Raw genomic sequence first — 18,179 nt, forward strand, 5'->3', positions numbered from 1 at the left:
AAGAGTTATACATTGTGACAAAATGGGATTTATTTCAGGTGTGCAAGGCAGGTTCAACATATGAAAATCAGTTAATGTAATCTATCACGTTGACAAACTATGAAAGAAAAATCACATGATCATGCCAATAGATACAGAAAAGGCATTTGACAAAATCCAATATCAATTTATGATAAAAACTTTCGTAAACTAGTAATAGAGGGGAACTTTTTAAACTTGTTAACAAATGCCTACAAAAAAACTGTACAGCTTACTAACATCACCTGTAATGGTGAGAAACTTAAAGCTTTCCCACTAAGACCAGGAACAAGAAAAGAATGTTCCTCTCACCACTCCTTTTCAACATTGTACTATAAGCACTAGCTTATAAGACAAGAAAAGCACTAGCCATAAGACAAGAAAAGTAAATAAAAGTTATACAGATTGAAAAGAAAGAAAATTATTTTAGTTCTCAGATGACATGAATAGCTATGTATACAGTCCAAGAATTGACAAAAAAACCTCCTGGAACTAATAAAAAACTACAGCAAGGTTGCAGGGTACAAAGTTAATATACAAAAGTCAATCACTTTTCTATATATCAGCAATGAACAAGTGGAATTTGAAGTTTAAAACATGCCATTTACATTAGCACCCCAAAAATGCAATACTTAGGTACAAGTCTAACAAAATATGTACCAGATTTATATGAGAAAATCAATAAAACTGATTAACAAAATCAAAGATGAACTAAATAAGTGGAGAGATATTCTATGTTCATAGATAGGAACACTCCATATTGTGAAGATGTCAGTTATTTCCAACTTGATCAATAAATTCAGTGCATTCCCAAGCAAAATATCAGAAGTCATTTGTGGATATCAACAAACTGATTTCAAAGTTAAATGAGCAGGCAAAAGACCAGGATGGCCAGCAAAATACTGAAGGAGAACAAAATTGGAGGACTGATACTACTCAACTTCAAGACTTACTATAAAGCTACAGTAATCAACAATACTGTGGTATTGGTGGAAAAATAAAAGACAAATCTATCAGTGAAACAGAATAGAGAGCTCAGAAATAGACCAACATAAGTATAGTCAACTGATCTTCAATGAAAGAGCAAAGGCAATACAATGGAGCAAAGATGATCTTTTCAACAAATAATGCTGTAACAACTGGGCATCCACATGCAAAAAAAAGAGTCTAAACACAGACCTTATACTGTTCACAAAATATTACTCAAAATGAACTATAGATCTAAATGTCAAATGCAAAACTATAAGATTCCTAAAGAGAAAACCTAGATAACTTTGGATATGGTGATGACTTTTTAGATACAACACCAAAGACATGATTCATAAAAGAAAGAATTAATAAGCTGTACTTCATTAAAATTAAAAATATTGCTGTGTGAAAACCATTTCAAGAGAATGAGAAGCCAAACCACAGACTGGGAGAAAATATTTGCAAAAGACACATCTGATAAAGGACTGTTATCCAAAATATACCAGAAAACCTCTTAAAACTCAACAAGAAAAACACAACCCAATTTTAAAAATGTGTCAAAGACCTCATCAGACACCTCTCCAAAGAGGACGTACAGATGGCCAATAGGGATATAAAAAGATGCTCCCTGGCCAGGCGTGCTGGCTCATGCCTGTAATCCCAGCACTTTCGGAGGCCGAGGCGGGTGTATCACCTGAGGTCGGGAGTTCAAGAGCAGCCTAGCCAAATGGGGAAACCCTATCTCTACTAAAAATACAAAAATTAGCTGGGCGTGGTGGTGCATGCCTGTAATCCTAGCTACTTGAGAGTCTGAGGCAGGAGAATTGCTTGGACCTGGGAGGCGGAAGTTGCAGTAAGCTGGTATCACACCACTGCACTCCAGCCTGGGTGGTGAAGAGAGACTCTATCTTGAAAAAAAAAAAAGATGCTCCATGTCCTATATCATCAGGGAAATGCAAACAAAAACAACAATGAAATACCACTTCACGCCTATCACACTGGCCAAATCTGGAACACTGATAGCACCAAATGCTGGTGAGGTTGTGGAGCAACTCTCATTTATTGCAGGTGGAAATGCAAAATGGTGCAGCCTTGGAAGACAGTTTGGCAGTTTCTTACAAAAGTGTACATACTGTTACCATTCAGTGCATCAGTCATGCTTCTTGGTATTTACCCAAAAGCATTAAAAACTTATGTTGACATAAAAACCTGCACATGATGTTTATAGCATCTTTATTAGTAATTGCCAAAACTTGGAAGCAACCAAGATGTCCTTAAGTAAGTGAATAATAAACTGTGGTACATACAGACAATAGACTATTATTCAGCACTGGAAACTATCAAGCCATGGCAAGACATGGAGGAAATTTACATGTATATTACTGAGTAAAAGAATCCAATCTGAACAGGCTACATGCTATGTGATTCTACTTATGTGACAGTCTGGAAAAGGCAAAATTATGGAGACTGTAAAAAGATGTGGTTGGCAGGGGATATGAATAGGTGGAACACAGGGGAGTTTGGGGACAGTGAAAATACTCTGTATATACTGTAATGATGTCATTATACATTTGTCTGAACCCACAGAATATGTAACTGAGCCCTAATGTAAAGTATGGATTTTTTAGTGGTAATGATGTGTCAGTGTGGTTTCATTAATTCTAAAAAATGTACCACTCTGGTGAGGGATGTTGATAATGGGGAGGCTCTGCATGTGTAGGGGCAGAGTGTATGTGCAAAATTTCTGTAGCTTCTGCTCAGTTTTGTTGAAATCTAAAACTCAAAAATGTAAAGCCAAGTAAAGCTAATGTACTAAGCCATGAATCAAGTTGGTAGAATAACCCCAAATAGAGGAACCATTCCAAGTGTTTTAAAAACATAGTAATTTGGAGGCATATTTGAAGGGACTGCATTCTAAGGATAAAAAGAACTACAAAGAAAAATATTGTAATCTGTTTTAAGTAATTATATAGTTGGTGGTAATGTTGGTATTTGGTTACTGTTGAGTATGTATTGCAGGAAAAAGCAAATGAATATTTATATTGTTATTGAATGTTGGGATGTTTGGCATGAAAGAAAGTAAATTCAGCTGTAAGTTGATTAGGTTAAGTAAAAAACTGTAGCCCTAGATTTAGTTAAAGGTATTAATTTAAACCATATGAAATTGCTGCTTCTCTAGCCAAAAATCATTGAATCCTAGCAACTGAATAGGGTTCAACATAATGTCAGCATTACCCATTAATGTATTTTGTCTCTTAAAAAATCGTGTATTTCCTGGTCTGTCCATTGAAATGTTCTAGAAACAAGAGCCAGTCCCACAGCAATTTGCATGCTTGGTTCTTGGAGCCAGATCTGAGTGCCCAGTGTTTCCTGATGTGCTTAGCCTTCCCAGTTTCAGCACCCAAATTTCACATCCCAGGAAACTCCACAGTTTCAGGAAAACCAGGATGATTGGCCACCTTAACCCAGATTATGGTATCTAATTACCATTTCCCATGAAAATGAACCAGGGCCTTTGGAACAGTTGGCTGATTTCATATCTGGGGCATGGAATGCATTAAAATGAGCCTTGAATATCTTATTTTACTGCATAACAAGAAATCTATCAAAAAGACTTACTATGATGTTACAGCAGGACTCAGGAGCTACTCTGAAGAGATTCCCTCTGGCCAAAAATGAGGCAATTGGAACATCAATAAGAATAACAACTTCAGGAGATTGAAACACATCAATTGTGCTCAGTTCATGAGTTCATATTAGTACTAAAAACAAATTTAAAAACTCATTGGTCATGTCTAGAGAATGCTTGAGACCCAACTCATTATCTTGAAAATGGTAAAGAAAGAGAATCAAACACTGCTTTTCCTATACAAACTGAACCTTAGAATAACCACATTGTTAATGAGGGGCAATTTATCTTTATGTGAAGATTGTAGTTAGTAAAGAAGGAATGATAGATTGTAAACCACTTTGCAAACCCTTGATGAAATTATGGCTCTAGACAATGATCTTCAATGGCCTCGACATCGTGGAAAGAAAAGCAACCAGGCATCATATGCCACCTGAGGGCCGTATACAGCACTACTTAGTGAGTATTATTGCCAAGGAAAATCTGAATTCTGCTACTAAATAAGGGAAAATGATATTCGGGGGTACCTAGCAGTTTCTGGCCAGGGTCTTCTCAGATCTGACCAGTAGGTGACTGCCTATTTGTTCTAACACACCTGTGTTCCTAATAAAAGGAAAGTGTGTGATCGTATTCTTACTCTCATTTATTCATTCATTTTCTCTTTCTCCTCCTATCCCTTCCTTTCCCTTCCTTTCCCATATCCACGTCATATTGCTCTTAGTGTATTGTGTACTCTGATTTTAGATTTTCAATAGCAGGATAGAGTTTACCTTGTGAACATACCACAGTTTTTTGTTGAAGACACTCAGGTTGTTTTTGCCTTATAGTGTATTAAGTAAGGCTGCAGTAAATATCTTTGTGCCTTTTTGCGGGGAGAAGAAGGATGCATCATTGATAGTTTCCCCAGGAAACATCTTAGAAATGGAATTGCAGAGTCACAAGATATTAATAGAAATACCAATGACATCTACTCAATAGGTTAATGACAGTATAAAACAGCTGTTCTTAAGTGCAGCTACCCCATGAGATAAGTATATTTATTAGTCTCATAGTTATCCCATGTATATAAATATCTCATAGGATAGCTGCACTTAAGAACAGTGCATGAGAAAATGGAGGCACTGAGAGGTTAAGACACTTGCCCAACATTGTAATGACTTAGTGAGACCATAGGCACATGACTTAGTACAAGGCCTAGATGCTTCATGATAATTTTTTTTTTTTTTTTTTTTTTTTGAGACAGAATCTCGCTCTGTCACCAGGTGCCAGGCTGGAGTGCAGTGGCATGATCTCGGCTCACTGCAACCTCCCCCTCCCGGGTTCAAGCAATTCTTCTGCCTCAGCCTCCCGAGTAGTTGGGACTACAGGCACATGCCACCATGCCCAGCTAATTTTTGTATTTTTAGTAGAGACGGGGTTTCACCATGTTGGCCAAGATGCTCTCAATCTCTTGACCTCGTGATCCACCCGCCTTGGCCTCCCAAAGTGCTGAGATTACAGGCGTGAGCCACTGCGCCCGGCCAATAAATACTTTTAAGGCTTGTTGTATACTGCCAGAATTTCCCTACCAAACATGATGCCAAGTTCTGCTTCCACTGACAGTATGAGATGGTTAGAAACAAACCTTCTAGTGGAATATTTGCTTCTTTTATTAAAAAAGGCCAAGCACGGTGGCTCACACCTGTAATTCCAGCACTTTGGGAGGCAGAGACAGGTGGATCACCTGAGCTCTGGAGTTCCAGACCAGCCTGGCCAACATGGTGAAACCCCGTCCCTACTAAAAATACAAAAATTAGCTGGGCGTGGTGGCGGGTGCCTGTAATTCCAGCTACTCGGGAGGCTGAGGCAGGAGAATTGCTTGAACCTGGGAGGTGAAAGTTGCGGTGAGCCAAGATCATGCCACTGCGCTCCAGCCTCAGCGACAGAAAGAGACTCAGTCTCAAAAAATAAAAGTAAAATAAAATAATAATAAATAACACAGGGTCTGGAATGTATCAAGCTTGTGCATATGTTTGTTTAGAAATAGTCGAATCTTGTTATTCGTAGTAGTTCTACAGAGTCAAGTTGAACACTGAAATAACAAGTACTGAACTAATGTTCCTGGGGGGAAAATACAGGAGTGGGTTCCTGTGAGCCTGTAGTCATAACATTTTTGTTAATCTGTTTATAATCTTTTTTTATATGTATTTCTGTTTAAATAAACCTTAATATATAGTGTTGATTTATTAACATTGAACTCATAGCCAACAGCACTATAACTCATGCCTAAGTGAAGCTTATCTAATACACCTATTTTCTCTGCAAGGCACATTGCAACCTTGCACTTAGGAACTCCTGTCAGTACTTCTACGCTATACTTTGGGACTATTTAAAATAGTAAAATCACCAACAAAAAAGCATAAAAATGCAAAATTATTCCACTAAATAGACTGCAGATAGGACAGTTGTTAACAGTGTAAGAGCTGAAACAAGAAGGAAGAGCTTCACCTTTTCCCACCTCTGCTGGGAATCTGCTTATTGGGTGACTCAAAGTTTTCATCACTGTTCTTATGTCTGAGAATGACTACTGTGGGTAATGATTTGTGGATTACAAATAAATTTCAGCAAATAAGCAAATTGTAAGGTGGAATCTGCAAATAAGGAGGATCTATTTTGATTAGTTCAACTAGTTGAGTTTCTTTTTTTTTTTTTTTTTTTTACAGGTCATTCAAGGAACAGATATATATTGATAGCAGCAGTATTAGGAGTAATTATAACTATAACATGTATTATGCTGTATATGTGTGGTATGTATGCTTTTTAAAACAAAATTGTTTTTAAAATTGCGTTTGTTTTCCAAAGGCCAATAAGGATGAAAACAAAGTTTGAAATTTTAGACATTTGAAAAGAAACAAAAACTTTTTTGCTTTGTGTGGGATTGCTGAGTAGGCTAGGTTCCTCCAAAGATTCTGCATTACCTTAAGATAGAATGAATCCTTGGGCCTCAGGGAGCTTTACAAGGCCTGGGAACACATCCTGGACCTGTTGCATAGCCTCCTTTTATCTGTGATATGCTTAAAAATATACTTAAACTTCTGGTCTCCAAGTCAGAGTTTGCTAAAGACCTCTTAGGCTGCCACCTTTATAATTTTCGTGTCATATACCATGGATGGGGCTCCCAGGTAGGAAAGGAGTTTTGGTTGAGTCGAGTGACTTGTGTAATACAAGTAATTATGCTTATATTATTACTTCCTGAGGCTTTCTTAGTCCCCCAGCAATCTTGGGCCAGTCATAGAGCTTGGAGAATTGATGACCTATTCCCAGCTTGTTCATTTCTGGTGATGAGTAATCCCTCTTAAATCCCAAAGGACAGGGACCAGACTGTAAATCTGAAGAGCAGATATTCTTCATGCCACAGCAGTTTCCATATCAGCCTTCACCAAAAGGAAATATGCCAGGCTAACTTGTCACTCCTACGGGGAATGCCAAAGAGTAAACTTTCTACAAGTGATAGCATCTAGGATCCATTGTGTCTTGAATCAGGTTTGTTAACTAGATTTCAGTTTCCCTAGACCTGCACTGTGTAGTATAGTAGCCAATTAGCCACATATGATTATTTAAATATAAAATTTTAAGATGAAATAACACTAAATTTAAGATTCACTCCTCAGTTGTACTAACCACATTTCAGGTGCTCAGTACCTACATCTGGCTAGTGGCTGCCATACTGGATAGCCCAGATAAGGAATAATCTTATCACTGCAGAAAATTTTCTTGGTCAGTGCAGACCTAGACTATTTTGGGATATTGGTGCTAAATATAATTTCCTGAGGATAACATTTTCATATTATAAGTTATAAATACCATGAAAATCCATCCCTAAATAATAGATTATCAGTCAGTTGACTCTCCACTAAACAATATTATATCAGCTGAAGAAAGTTTTCAGTTACTACCAATGCATAAAATATTTTGGGAGCTCAAATTAAAAAAAAAAAAATGCATTTTAATCCCCAAATAGCAGTATTATAGTTAGTCATCTCCTGAACAGGTTGGTTCTCAGAAACCAAAATCATTTTCCACTCAGCATTGTTGTAGATCTCAATTAAAGAACTAACTCAGGATGCCTGAACTAAAGAGAAGTGGCATTGAGTTTACATAGAACTTCCAAACAATTGGTTGATTTAACTTAAAAAAAAAAAAAAAAAGGTCATTCAATATACAGAAAATTACTCCAATAGTCAATACTGTTAGCCCCAGATAATCTGAAAAAAAAAAAAAAAATTTGTTCTAAAAAAACAATTTGGAGGCCTGGCATGGTGGCTCATGCCTGTAATCCCAGCACATTAAGAGATTTAGATGGGTGCATCACTTGAGCCTAGGAGTTTGAGACCAGCCTGGACAACATGGTGAAACCCCATCTTTACAAAAAAAATACAAAATTTAGCCAGGCCTGGTGGTGCACGCCTGTAGTCCCAGCTACTCAGGAGGCTAAGACGGGAGGGAGGTGGAGGTTGCAATGAGCTAAGATTGTGCCACTGCACTCCAGCCTGGGTGATGAAGTCAGACCCTGTTTCAAAAAACAAAAACAAAACTTCTCAGCAAATATCTCAACCTTTAAGCAGCCTTAAAGTCTTTATTTGGGAAATAGTGAGATGTTTGGCATGGAACCTTCAGGAAAAAAAGAGTTGAAACAGCTCCAGCTGCCTAGCTGTAGATGACAGTTTTATAAAGCTCTAATCAACTCTGTTGACTAGGCTTCTGGACCCCTAGCATAGGTGTGGGGTAGGTGGGTACCCTGTGGGCAAGAAACCAATGCATGCCTGTGTGGGAGCACTGTCCTAATATCTAAAAGAGTAGCCGTGAGCTACATGTACTGTGGAGCACTTGAAATATGGGAGTCCAAATTATGATGTGCTGTGAGTGTAAAGCAGCACGTTTCTAAGACCATGTGTGAGAGAATATAAAATATCTCATTAGAAAATGTTTATATTGAGTACATGTTGAAATAATCTTATATTTTTGACACATTATGTTAAATAAAATATTAAAATGTACCTATTTTTTTAACTTTGTAATGCGGTTACCAAAAATTTTAAATTGCTGATGTGGCTTGCATTATATTTCTACTGGACAGCACTAGTCCAAACCATTCTAGCCTTCCCTGCATCTTCAGCCTTAAGCACAAGGGAAAATTAGCCATTTTGTCAACAGTGTTTGCATGTGGTTTTCTATCATGTTCTGACCGATTTTTAAACAACTCTTTGGACCAGCTCTGTAGCCAATTTGATTTAAACATATAGGATAGCAGGAAATCCCAGGCTGATGGGGCTCTGGGTTAGTTTTCCATATTTAGGCCTCTAATAGGCAGTCAGTAACCCCACATTTCAGCTTTTCTTTTCAGTTCTTCAATTAAGAGGACAATTTCTTCATTTTCAGGTATTCTGAAATGTGACAGAAAGACAGACAGAAACAAGTAAGTACCCTGCAGGCTGTGCACTGTGCCAGAACAAGAGCAGCCCTGCTGTAGATGCCCGTTACTTGGGAAGCCAGATTCTACTCATCTGTTGGTTGCCTTGTACAGTAATAAGAAGTAACATCAGCAGATATACGGACCATAGTGTATTAAGTACCAACTGTGTGCCATGCACTGCGCTAGCCACTCTCTACATATCGTCTCCTGGAACCCTCTCAATGAGCCTTACAAGAGTATCATACCCCTTGCTTAGAGACAGTGCATACGAAACTCGTAGAAGTCAAATGATTTATCAAGGTCACGTTGCTAGTAAGTGGTGGGCTGGGATTTCAATCTAGGTCTTTGGACTCCGAGAGTTATACTATTAACCACTATAGTACACTCCCTCCACCTCCCATCCCAGGAGAAGTTGGTTCAGGGATTGGGTTCACTTCAGGAGCCAGGGTCAGAGCTGGGCCTGTAGTCACAAATAAAAGAGGATACAAACACACTTAGCAGCGATGTTGGTTTGTTAAACTGCCATAGGATGCTCCAGGAGGCCCCCTTCTGGCAGATCCCACTGGTGGTCAGCAGGCAAAGGAACGAGCTGGGTGTTGAGGGATGAGGGGAAGAGTTAAGGCCCAGGGTGTGAAGGGCAGGAGAAGAAGTGGCAAGCCATCCTCTTTGGAGCAGCAAGTGTTAAGGGTTTAGAGAAAGATGGGACTGGGCCGTCAGGTTGGGCCAGGCTGAGACATTGAGAGAGGCTGTGGGTCATTCTTGGGGAGAACCGCAGAGTTTTCTAGCAGAACTATGCTTTAGTAAGATCACTCTGCTGGCAAAGCATAGGACACATTAATAGTTGAGATGAGGACACTGGTTAGTGGAGTAATGAAATAATCCAGCCAAGCAGAGAAGAGCGCCTGAGTCAGGGTGATGGTGGCAGAACGTAATGTACAGGGCTAGATTTGAGAGAAACAGCAAAACTTTCCTCTGGCAGTGCAGGCTCTGGTGCCAAACTCCCTGGTTCAAATGCCAGCTCAGTTTCTCGCAGTCCTTGGACAAGTCACTTAAACTCTCATTGCCTTGGTTGTCTTCTTTGGGAAATGGGCATAATGATAATATAGAAATAGCAATGATAGCATAGATAATAACATAGAAATAACTGTGTCAAAACATATTAATGTAAGTAAAATGCTCACAATAGTGGCTGGCTTATAATAGTGTTCAATAAATGTTAGCCATTATGATTATTGTTACTATTACCACTCAAGAGAAATCAAAGTGACAGGACCAAGTGTAGCAGAGGAGTCACCCAGGAATCTTGCTCGGGAAGGAAAATTACAAATTTTTGCTTTGACAGGTTGAGTTTAGGGTACTGGTGTATTACTTGGGTAGTGATGTCCATGCACAGAATTGGAGATGTGGGCTGCAGGCTAGAGGTACAGATTGGGGAGCCTCTTCATCTGGACAGTGATTGATGCCATGAGCACCTGAGGTCACCAAGAAAGAAAAGCCAGATGCCCGAGGGTGGTGGGAAGAGGCAGAGGAGGCAGGACTGGGGAAGCAAAGTCCGGGATCAGAGCCAGGGGAGCCCCAGATTAGAGGCTCTGAGGGAGGAGGCTACATGTTAAAGCTGCAGAGACGAGGAGGTGGGTGAGGGGTCAGGACCTTTGGTTTTGTTGAGTCAGTTGCTGCGGTCAGTGCAGGGATGAAGAGAGGATGGCTAAGCAGCAGCATGGGCCTAGGTGAGGTGGGACCGATGGATGGGCTGCGAGGTGTCCTTTCTCCTTAGCTGCCATGTGGAACAGTGCTTAGGTTACTGGGGGAAACCAGCTGTGGCAGGAGGCCTGGGGTCAAGGGAGTCTAAGGGGCAGCTCAGCTGGCCCAAGCTGGGAGGACCCAAGGCCCTGAGGAGTTGATGGTCCAGGAGGCCGGGCAGAGAGGAGCCAAGCAGCTGGAGATGAGGTGAGGTGGGAGAGGTAGGGACCTCCAGGCTTCTGGTCACAGGAGGGCATTTCAGATCTGAGCAATATGCTTGAACACCAGGTGAGGGCGAGAGCCAAGTCGGGTCTCTGCTGAGATCTAGGTGGTTACAGTAGAGGGGAAGCCTGAGTGGATGGAGGAGGCGTCTTCATCACCAATGATGGGGATCAGGGGGGCATGATCTAGGGCCATGGGGAAAGGTGATGGGCATTCCAGAACTCACTCCTTCATCTGTTCCTTTCATCTAACAAACATTATGGAGATGATGCGATGCCAGGCACTGTGCTGGCTGGTGCTGTGGGGTCAGAGTACCTGGTGAGGCTAGACATTGTGTGGGATTCAGAGAAGGCATATAATAGGGCTCCTCCCACAGGAAGCTTGTGGCCACACCAGGGAGTGAGAGTGGATGCACGTGAGCATGAGAAACTCTTAGAAGGACTTAGGAAGTACAGTTGATAGGCAGAATGTGTGATACAATGGTCAGGGCTGAGCAACCAGTGCAGGGGGATTGAAGAGGCCAGAATCATCAGAGAAGCTTTGGAGGGGATAGGATGTGACCTACATTTGCAGAGCAAGAGTAGAGTAGAAAAGGGATTCTGGGTGGGAGAAACAGCAGAGGCAAATATATGAGAGGGAATTAAATCTGATGTGATTTATTTGATAGTGAGATTGATCTGCCTGGCACTTGAAGTAGAGGCAGAAGACACAGAATATTTGCAAGTAGGTCCTTGGAAGTCAGGGTCATTAAATGGAGTGATATGGAAATGGCAGCCATTGTAGGTTCTTGAACAGGAACGTTTTGCATGAAAAGCACTGCTTTGGAATGATGAGTCTAGGAAGGTAACACTGACCTTCTCCCTAAGGTAACATTCTGGGAAGAGACCTGAGTATTTGGGGCTGAGATTGGGAGAGGAGCTTACTTTTCTTGGTATATTTTACTATTCAAATTCTGCATCATGTGTGTTTACTGCCTATTAAATAATCATTTTTAAATTTAAAGAACCCATTGTGGCAGCAAGGGGAATAGCCCAAGCTGTTACTAAAGGGTTATGACGCTGGTGTGGTGGCACACACCTGTAGTCTCAGCTACTTGGGAGGCTGAGGTGGGAGGATCCCTTGAGCCCAGGAGTTAGTGGGAGGATTTCTTGAGCCCAGAAGTTAGAGACCAGCCTGGGTATCAAAAAAATTAAGTTAAATTAAAATGTTAAAAGGTTCTGTGTATGGTGAAGATGGAGGGGATCGGGGAAGGAGATGAGAAAGGGGCAAGCATAAGCAGGAACAAATGCAGTATTTCCCCAGCTGCACGAGAGCAGAACCAGGAAGAACTAAACCCAATCAGGAAGAGCAGAGGACAGATGAGTAGATGACAGACATCTGATGGGCAATGACCATGCCACACTTCTCACCCAGGCAGTTCAATTTAGGCAATTTCTGAGTGCCTTGGTATTTTTTTGTGTAAGTATCTAGAAAACAGATCACAAAGTCAGCCAAATTAAATAGGAAGCAGGGAGTCCTATTTCTCTGAGAAGAAAGATTTACAGGTGGGATCTCAGGCAGGGGCCAAGCTGGAGAAGCAGGCTTGATTCCTTGTAGTGAGTGAGGAGAGGGCGGAGGAGCAGAGACCAGCAGAAAGCTGCCCCTGCAAGGGTCCTGTGTGTGCCAACCTGGTTTAAAAACATTTCTCACTTTATCTCCCTCAGAAATGCACAGCACCCATTACATGTTCTGTGAGGCTCCCAAGGAGGGAAACACTCAGTTTACTCCCCTTTCCCTCACCCCTGTAACCACAGCCCTAATTTCTCATGAATTCTTGCTACCAATGAGATGGAATGTGTGGGGAGCTCTGGGCTGGTCTGATTTTGAACTCCGTGGAAATACGCAGACTAGCGGAAGGGCGGGAGGGCAGGAAATGGACTCGGTTTGAGGGCTTGCTCAAGCAAGGGTGTGGTTTTGTTTTTTGGCTGATTTGCTCTGAGACAGCCAGAGATTCTTCTGTCACTGCCACAGAGGTGACTACACAGGAAGAGAAGTTTGCGGTGGGAAGAAAACCATCCCCAGGAGTTTCATGTAGCAAAGAAGGAAGTAGCTATTGGGAATAGGTGACAGTTTACGTATGGATCTAACAGTCTCCGCTCTGTTGTTTGGTGTTTCAGTTCTACTCAAAGAGTCGGTGGGAGGAGCCTTGGGGCTGCTATTGAGTGCAGCATCCTGAAGGTTGTTCTTCAGGTGGGACCCAGGCTACATCCAATGAGTGCTCAAGGCCCCTCTCCCTCCATCCCTGCTCCCTAGCTCCCGTGGTTTTGATGAGTTTATTACAAAAAGGCTATTCACATTAGAATGGGAGGGTAATTAGGACTCCTGGTCTGCAGCCCAGATTTACTGCATTTTATAATATGAATTTTTTTTTTTTGTAGCTCTAGTTGATTGTTAACAGAAGATGAAGCCAATGGCATAATAACTAAATTATTTTAAAAGCTAAAAAGCCATCGGATTTTTCGTTTGAGTATTACAACGTTTGAAGAACTCTTGAAGCAGCTGTTTTTTTAAGAAGAAATACCCACTAACAAAGAACAAGCATTAGTATGAATCTCATCAGCATATTATATGACTTGGTGCTTGCTTTTTTATCAAAAGATGGTTTTTACTGATAACATAGAAACTTTTGTAAATAAATGTAAATATGTACACAAGTGCCTAGGTGGTTTTGCTATTGTTTTCCTAAGACAGAAAATAAGAGTCACATACTCTTTTAGAATCTATACTGTTTCTCCTTTGCTTTAGGAAAAATAATTCATTGTAGATCGGTCATGGAGTGAGGGAGCTGATGAACCACGTACTGTCCCTCGCTGGGTTCCACATCGTAGGTGATAGGCAGGTGAACACACGGGTCTTTACTTCCGCTTCTTTTGAAAAGACCAGATCACCGCCATCTGAGGCAGTTGTGTAACACAGGCGGGGCAGGGAGACTTCTCTCCCTGCCGTGACTTAGCCTGCTTTGTTGCACTGTTTAGCTGTCACATTGGGAGGTCAACAGCAGACAATAGCCGGAAACCCATAGTCATAACAAATGAGTGGCAGCCATTCCTGAAGAGGTGGATGGTCCCAGCTGCCGCCAGCAGCTGTGTAAACCTGAGTCAGTACACAGACGCCTTAGCCTGTGCCTGCACTGCCCCTGGAATTCCTGTTACCTGAGCTTCTCCAGCCTGAAGGAAGAAATCAGTATTTCTTGACTCCAAGCTGGGCTTGTCAAGAAGCTCTCGGGCTACGCGTGTCCTCTCTAGAACAGCCTGCCTCTGAGCTCCCACAGGCCTCAGCAAGAGTGGGAAAGGAGCCCCGAGTGTTTCTGGGATGACCCACATCTCCCCAGCTCCCCCACCTCCAGGTGGCATGGCTTCCTACCAGTCTTAGACTAATCTTGTCAAACCCTTTGTCCCAGGTCCTGTAGGAAGGCCAGGACTCCCGTGGAGACTTCTGACCCATGTAGCTCTGTATGCCCTGCTTTCTGCCTCCATCCATCAGCAGCCACATCCCTGATGTCCTCTCCTGTGATGCTTCCTTCACCTCACGGTTCTAGTCCAAACCCAGCTTTCCCAGGGGATGCTGCCTTCCACAGCCTCTCAAGGGGTAGCTGTTTTCTTTCCCATGTTTCTTGTATTCAGGGCCTAGGGGAAGCCACCTTATCACTGTTCCCTCAGTTCTTTGTTTTGCAAATGAAGAATGGACAGAGAGTTGCCTCAGGTTAGTTGTAAGTGGCAGAGCCAGGATTCAACCCCAGGCAGTGTGGCCCCAGGACCCTCTTAACCACCAAGCCATAATATAAGAAGATAAATGTGTGCAGTGAATCTTCCACATACAGTTGGGAGCCCTCTGAAAGTCTTCTCTTTGTTTTATGTTTGCACCAAGAGTCTATCTTTAATTTAGGTATTCTCTAAAGAGGTCATTTGCTTTTAACCACTTACTTTGAGGATGTAGCAAAGATGTCAAATATTAAGCTAAACTCTGCCTTCTAGACTCAACTCTGCACAGGTCCTCAGGGGCCTCATCAGACAGACAAGAAAACCTGGGCCGAGAGAGAGAAGGTAATTGGATCAAGGTCTTGTAGGTAGTTCATGGCAGGAAGCCCAAGACCCTGGTCTTCACTCGTGTTCTCTACAACACAAGGTGCCTCCCAACCCCTAGCATGGGGTCAGACGCAGGGATCCGCCTGAGGAAGATGTCGCTGGCTTCTGGGCTATCAGCGGGAGCCCGGCTGCAACCCAGTACCTGGTGAGGGCTTGTGGCGCCGGCCGTTTGGTGGGCACCTCTGGGTCAGAGTGGAAGTGGCGGACAATGGCAGAAGTGAAATCAACGTGAACAAATGTGTGGATTGGATTGCTCAGGCTGCCTGTGTTGATGTCTAATGCCTGGAGAATAAGGTACTGAGTCCTTCCTCTCTCCCCAGGCCTTTCCTCTTCTTGATCTCAACAGTTTCTTTTCTTTTTCAAGGCTTCTTTTTCAAGATCTTTCCATGCAAAGGAAAACTTAATGCTCATTGGAATAGGCCCACATGGCTTGATTTGGGGATGACTGAAAAGCATCCCAGTCAAGGCAGTCTCCCTGAGCAGCCTCCAGAAATCCCTCACCTCTCACTCCTGTAGATGAAAGCAATTCAGGCTGTGAACATGACAGGGTTCTGCTTGGGAGGGATGGCTCACGATACCGCTTCATCAGCATGCATCTGCTGAGAACCATTGCCCTGGCAACCCATATGCAGCCTGGAGCAAAAGGAAAATGTTGGCCTCTATGGTACAGGTCGTGATGCACTTCCCTTTTGAAAATTTTTTTCCTTTTTTTTTTTTTCACTTTAAAAAAATATAAAAACAGATTCTTGTTATGTTGCCCAGGCTGGTCTTGAACTCCTGGGCCCAAGAGATACTTCTGCCTCAGCCTCCCAAAGTGCCTCGGATTACAGGTGTGAGCCATACACCTGGCCTTGATGTATTTTAATTGGTTAATTTTTCTCCAGAACATTAAGGTAGCATCAAAAAAGTTGGAAAATTGAAAAGTAGGTACATTAAAACTTTATATTAAGTTTAAATATTTTATTATACCAAACACAAAAGCCCCAGAATTTATTAGAATGTTATTTTTCCCAGCTTTGATGGAAGAATGTTCATTAGTACAAATTTCAAAGTCTACTTCTTTTCTTAACTTGTTTTCAGTTGAGAACATTGCCACGTTTGAGAATTTTTTCTTGAACAAATGATGATTTTAAATAATTGTAAATTAGCTCACTTGCAACTTCTTTTGGATATGCCTTTATTTAAAAATTTGATAGTTGGTTCACAGATTTTTTGCACTGTGATTAAAAGAATATATTGCATTAAAATATTATTGATCTTGATTACTGAGGTTTTTGAAGCCCATCTGCCCGAGGTGAGGGTCTCATTCCATGATGAAATCATCCATCCATCCACCCATTCACTCAACACATAGTTCTTGAGTGCCTACTTGGGGCTTGCATTCTGGTGGATAGAGATAGACATTAACCAGGGTAAAAAAGGAAACCACAGCGCTAAGAGCCATAGAGAAGAATACAACAGGGAAGGGAGTGGGGAGTGTAGGAAGGAGAAAGGAAATACCTCACTGAGGGACCCTCCAGCAGAGCTCTCGGGGGGTTCACAGATGGGATCCCAGGATGGGGACTTCTAGCAGTGGCCCTGAAGTGAGAGCAGGCCCTGCACATTCACAGAGCAGTGAAGATGACCATGTGCCCAGTCAGCCCACAGGCATGTTTTGTTGGGTCCTTACAGTATTAAACTGAAAAAAAAAAAAAAAAAAAAAAGACAGGCCTTTAGATGGGCATCTCTGGTTCATAAGCTCCACTCCTCCCTACTTTCTTGCACTCAATTGTTTCCTGGCTCTGTACTTAACCTGTGGAGGTAATTTTGTGCTTTGAACATGTCTTGGGAGCAAGAGAGACACAGGAGAGGAAGACAGGGCAAAGCACATCTGGCCTTACGCTGTGCAGATGGAAGATAAAGGGCGAATCCCCACCCTGCTTCATAATGTGAAGTCATGGTCCACAATGCCAGGTCAGCAGGCTCCCCAGGAAGGGGTGGGGCTTCAATTCTTTATCAACCAAGAGAAATGGGAACTTAGAGTCAGAAGTAGGCTGAGTCATAGAAATTAGGGGGCATTATTTTTTTTCAGATCTTAGTTTGCAGACTGAGTCATACCTACAAGGATTAAATGTATTCCGCCTCTCCTCTGTTCCAGACACCTTCAGTCCCCATAACCTCTATTTAATCCTCACCATAATGGCTCAAGCTAGATGGAATTTTCCTGCCATTATTCCTGGGTAACACAACTGAAGGTCAGTGAGATTAAGTGACATGCCCAAGGACGTGGAATGGGCTGCTGGCGAAAGCAGTACCCGGATCTCCTTTGCCTACCTCCAAGGAGTAGACTCCCAGGAACCTTGCTGCTTGTCGTAGAGATGGGGTCCCTCACCCCATCCCATTGCTACAAGTGTACACAGGGTGTGTAGATATGGAAGTAACTCTGGTGGCCCGTCATTGTGGCAAATACTTTAAAAAACATTTATCTCATTTGAGTCTCAAAATATTGTGGTGAATCAGATTGCGTCACCCCATTTTGAAGACAAGAGAACAGAAGTACTGAGTTGAGATGACACGCCCTTAGTCACCTAGCAGTGAGTAGGCGGTATTAATCTGGGTCACCCTCCTGTCCCAGCACTGCCTTGCTACCCCCAAGACAGGATTGTAGTGTGCGGTCTGCCCGACCCAAGCCATGCCACTCATCACAAACTTTGCCACATTAGCAAAATGCTACACAATGTATTTGAAAAAGAAGGATGTAATCTTCCATGCCTCCCAGCCCATGCCCACTCACAATCCTAAATATTTTAATCATAGAATAACAGTAAAATCAGAGAAGTGGGTATATCCTGACAGACTAGTTACCCACTCGTCAACTCACCGCATGAGGATTTTGAGTGCTGCTGCTAGGTACTGACTCAGCAGGTTACATGACCCTGGGCTCACTGAATGCTCAGGCCGGAAGGACGCCCATGCCTTCCAGGATGCCACAGATGACGGTGGCTACCTGCTGACATGAATGTTGCCTACAAGGAGATGTGTTTGT

General features: G+C 42.2%; 1 protein-coding gene across 2 annotated transcripts in view; it reads left to right on the top strand.

The window, feature by feature from the left end:
- The window catches only part of CD58 (CD58 molecule), a 57,130-nt gene extending 43,407 nt beyond the window's left edge, over positions 1 to 13,723 (top strand). For both annotated transcript variants that reach the window (XM_021674156.2, XM_064372657.1), the window contains exons 4-6: positions 6,319 to 6,402; positions 9,035 to 9,071; positions 13,448 to 13,723. In XM_021674156.2, the coding sequence (XP_021529831.2) occupies positions 6,319 to 6,402; positions 9,035 to 9,071; positions 13,448 to 13,457 (131 nt within the window). In that variant the 3' untranslated portion in view covers positions 13,458 to 13,723. The remainder of the gene's footprint in view (positions 1 to 6,318; positions 6,403 to 9,034; positions 9,072 to 13,447) is intronic.
- Positions 13,724 to 18,179: the final 4,456 nt, after the last annotated feature.

This window comes from Aotus nancymaae, unplaced genomic scaffold (assembly GCF_030222135.1).
Source record: "Aotus nancymaae isolate 86718 unplaced genomic scaffold, 86718_ANA_hifiasm-v0.15.2.pri h1tg000007l, whole genome shotgun sequence".
Classification (NCBI taxonomy): Eukaryota; Metazoa; Chordata; class Mammalia; order Primates; family Aotidae; genus Aotus; species Aotus nancymaae.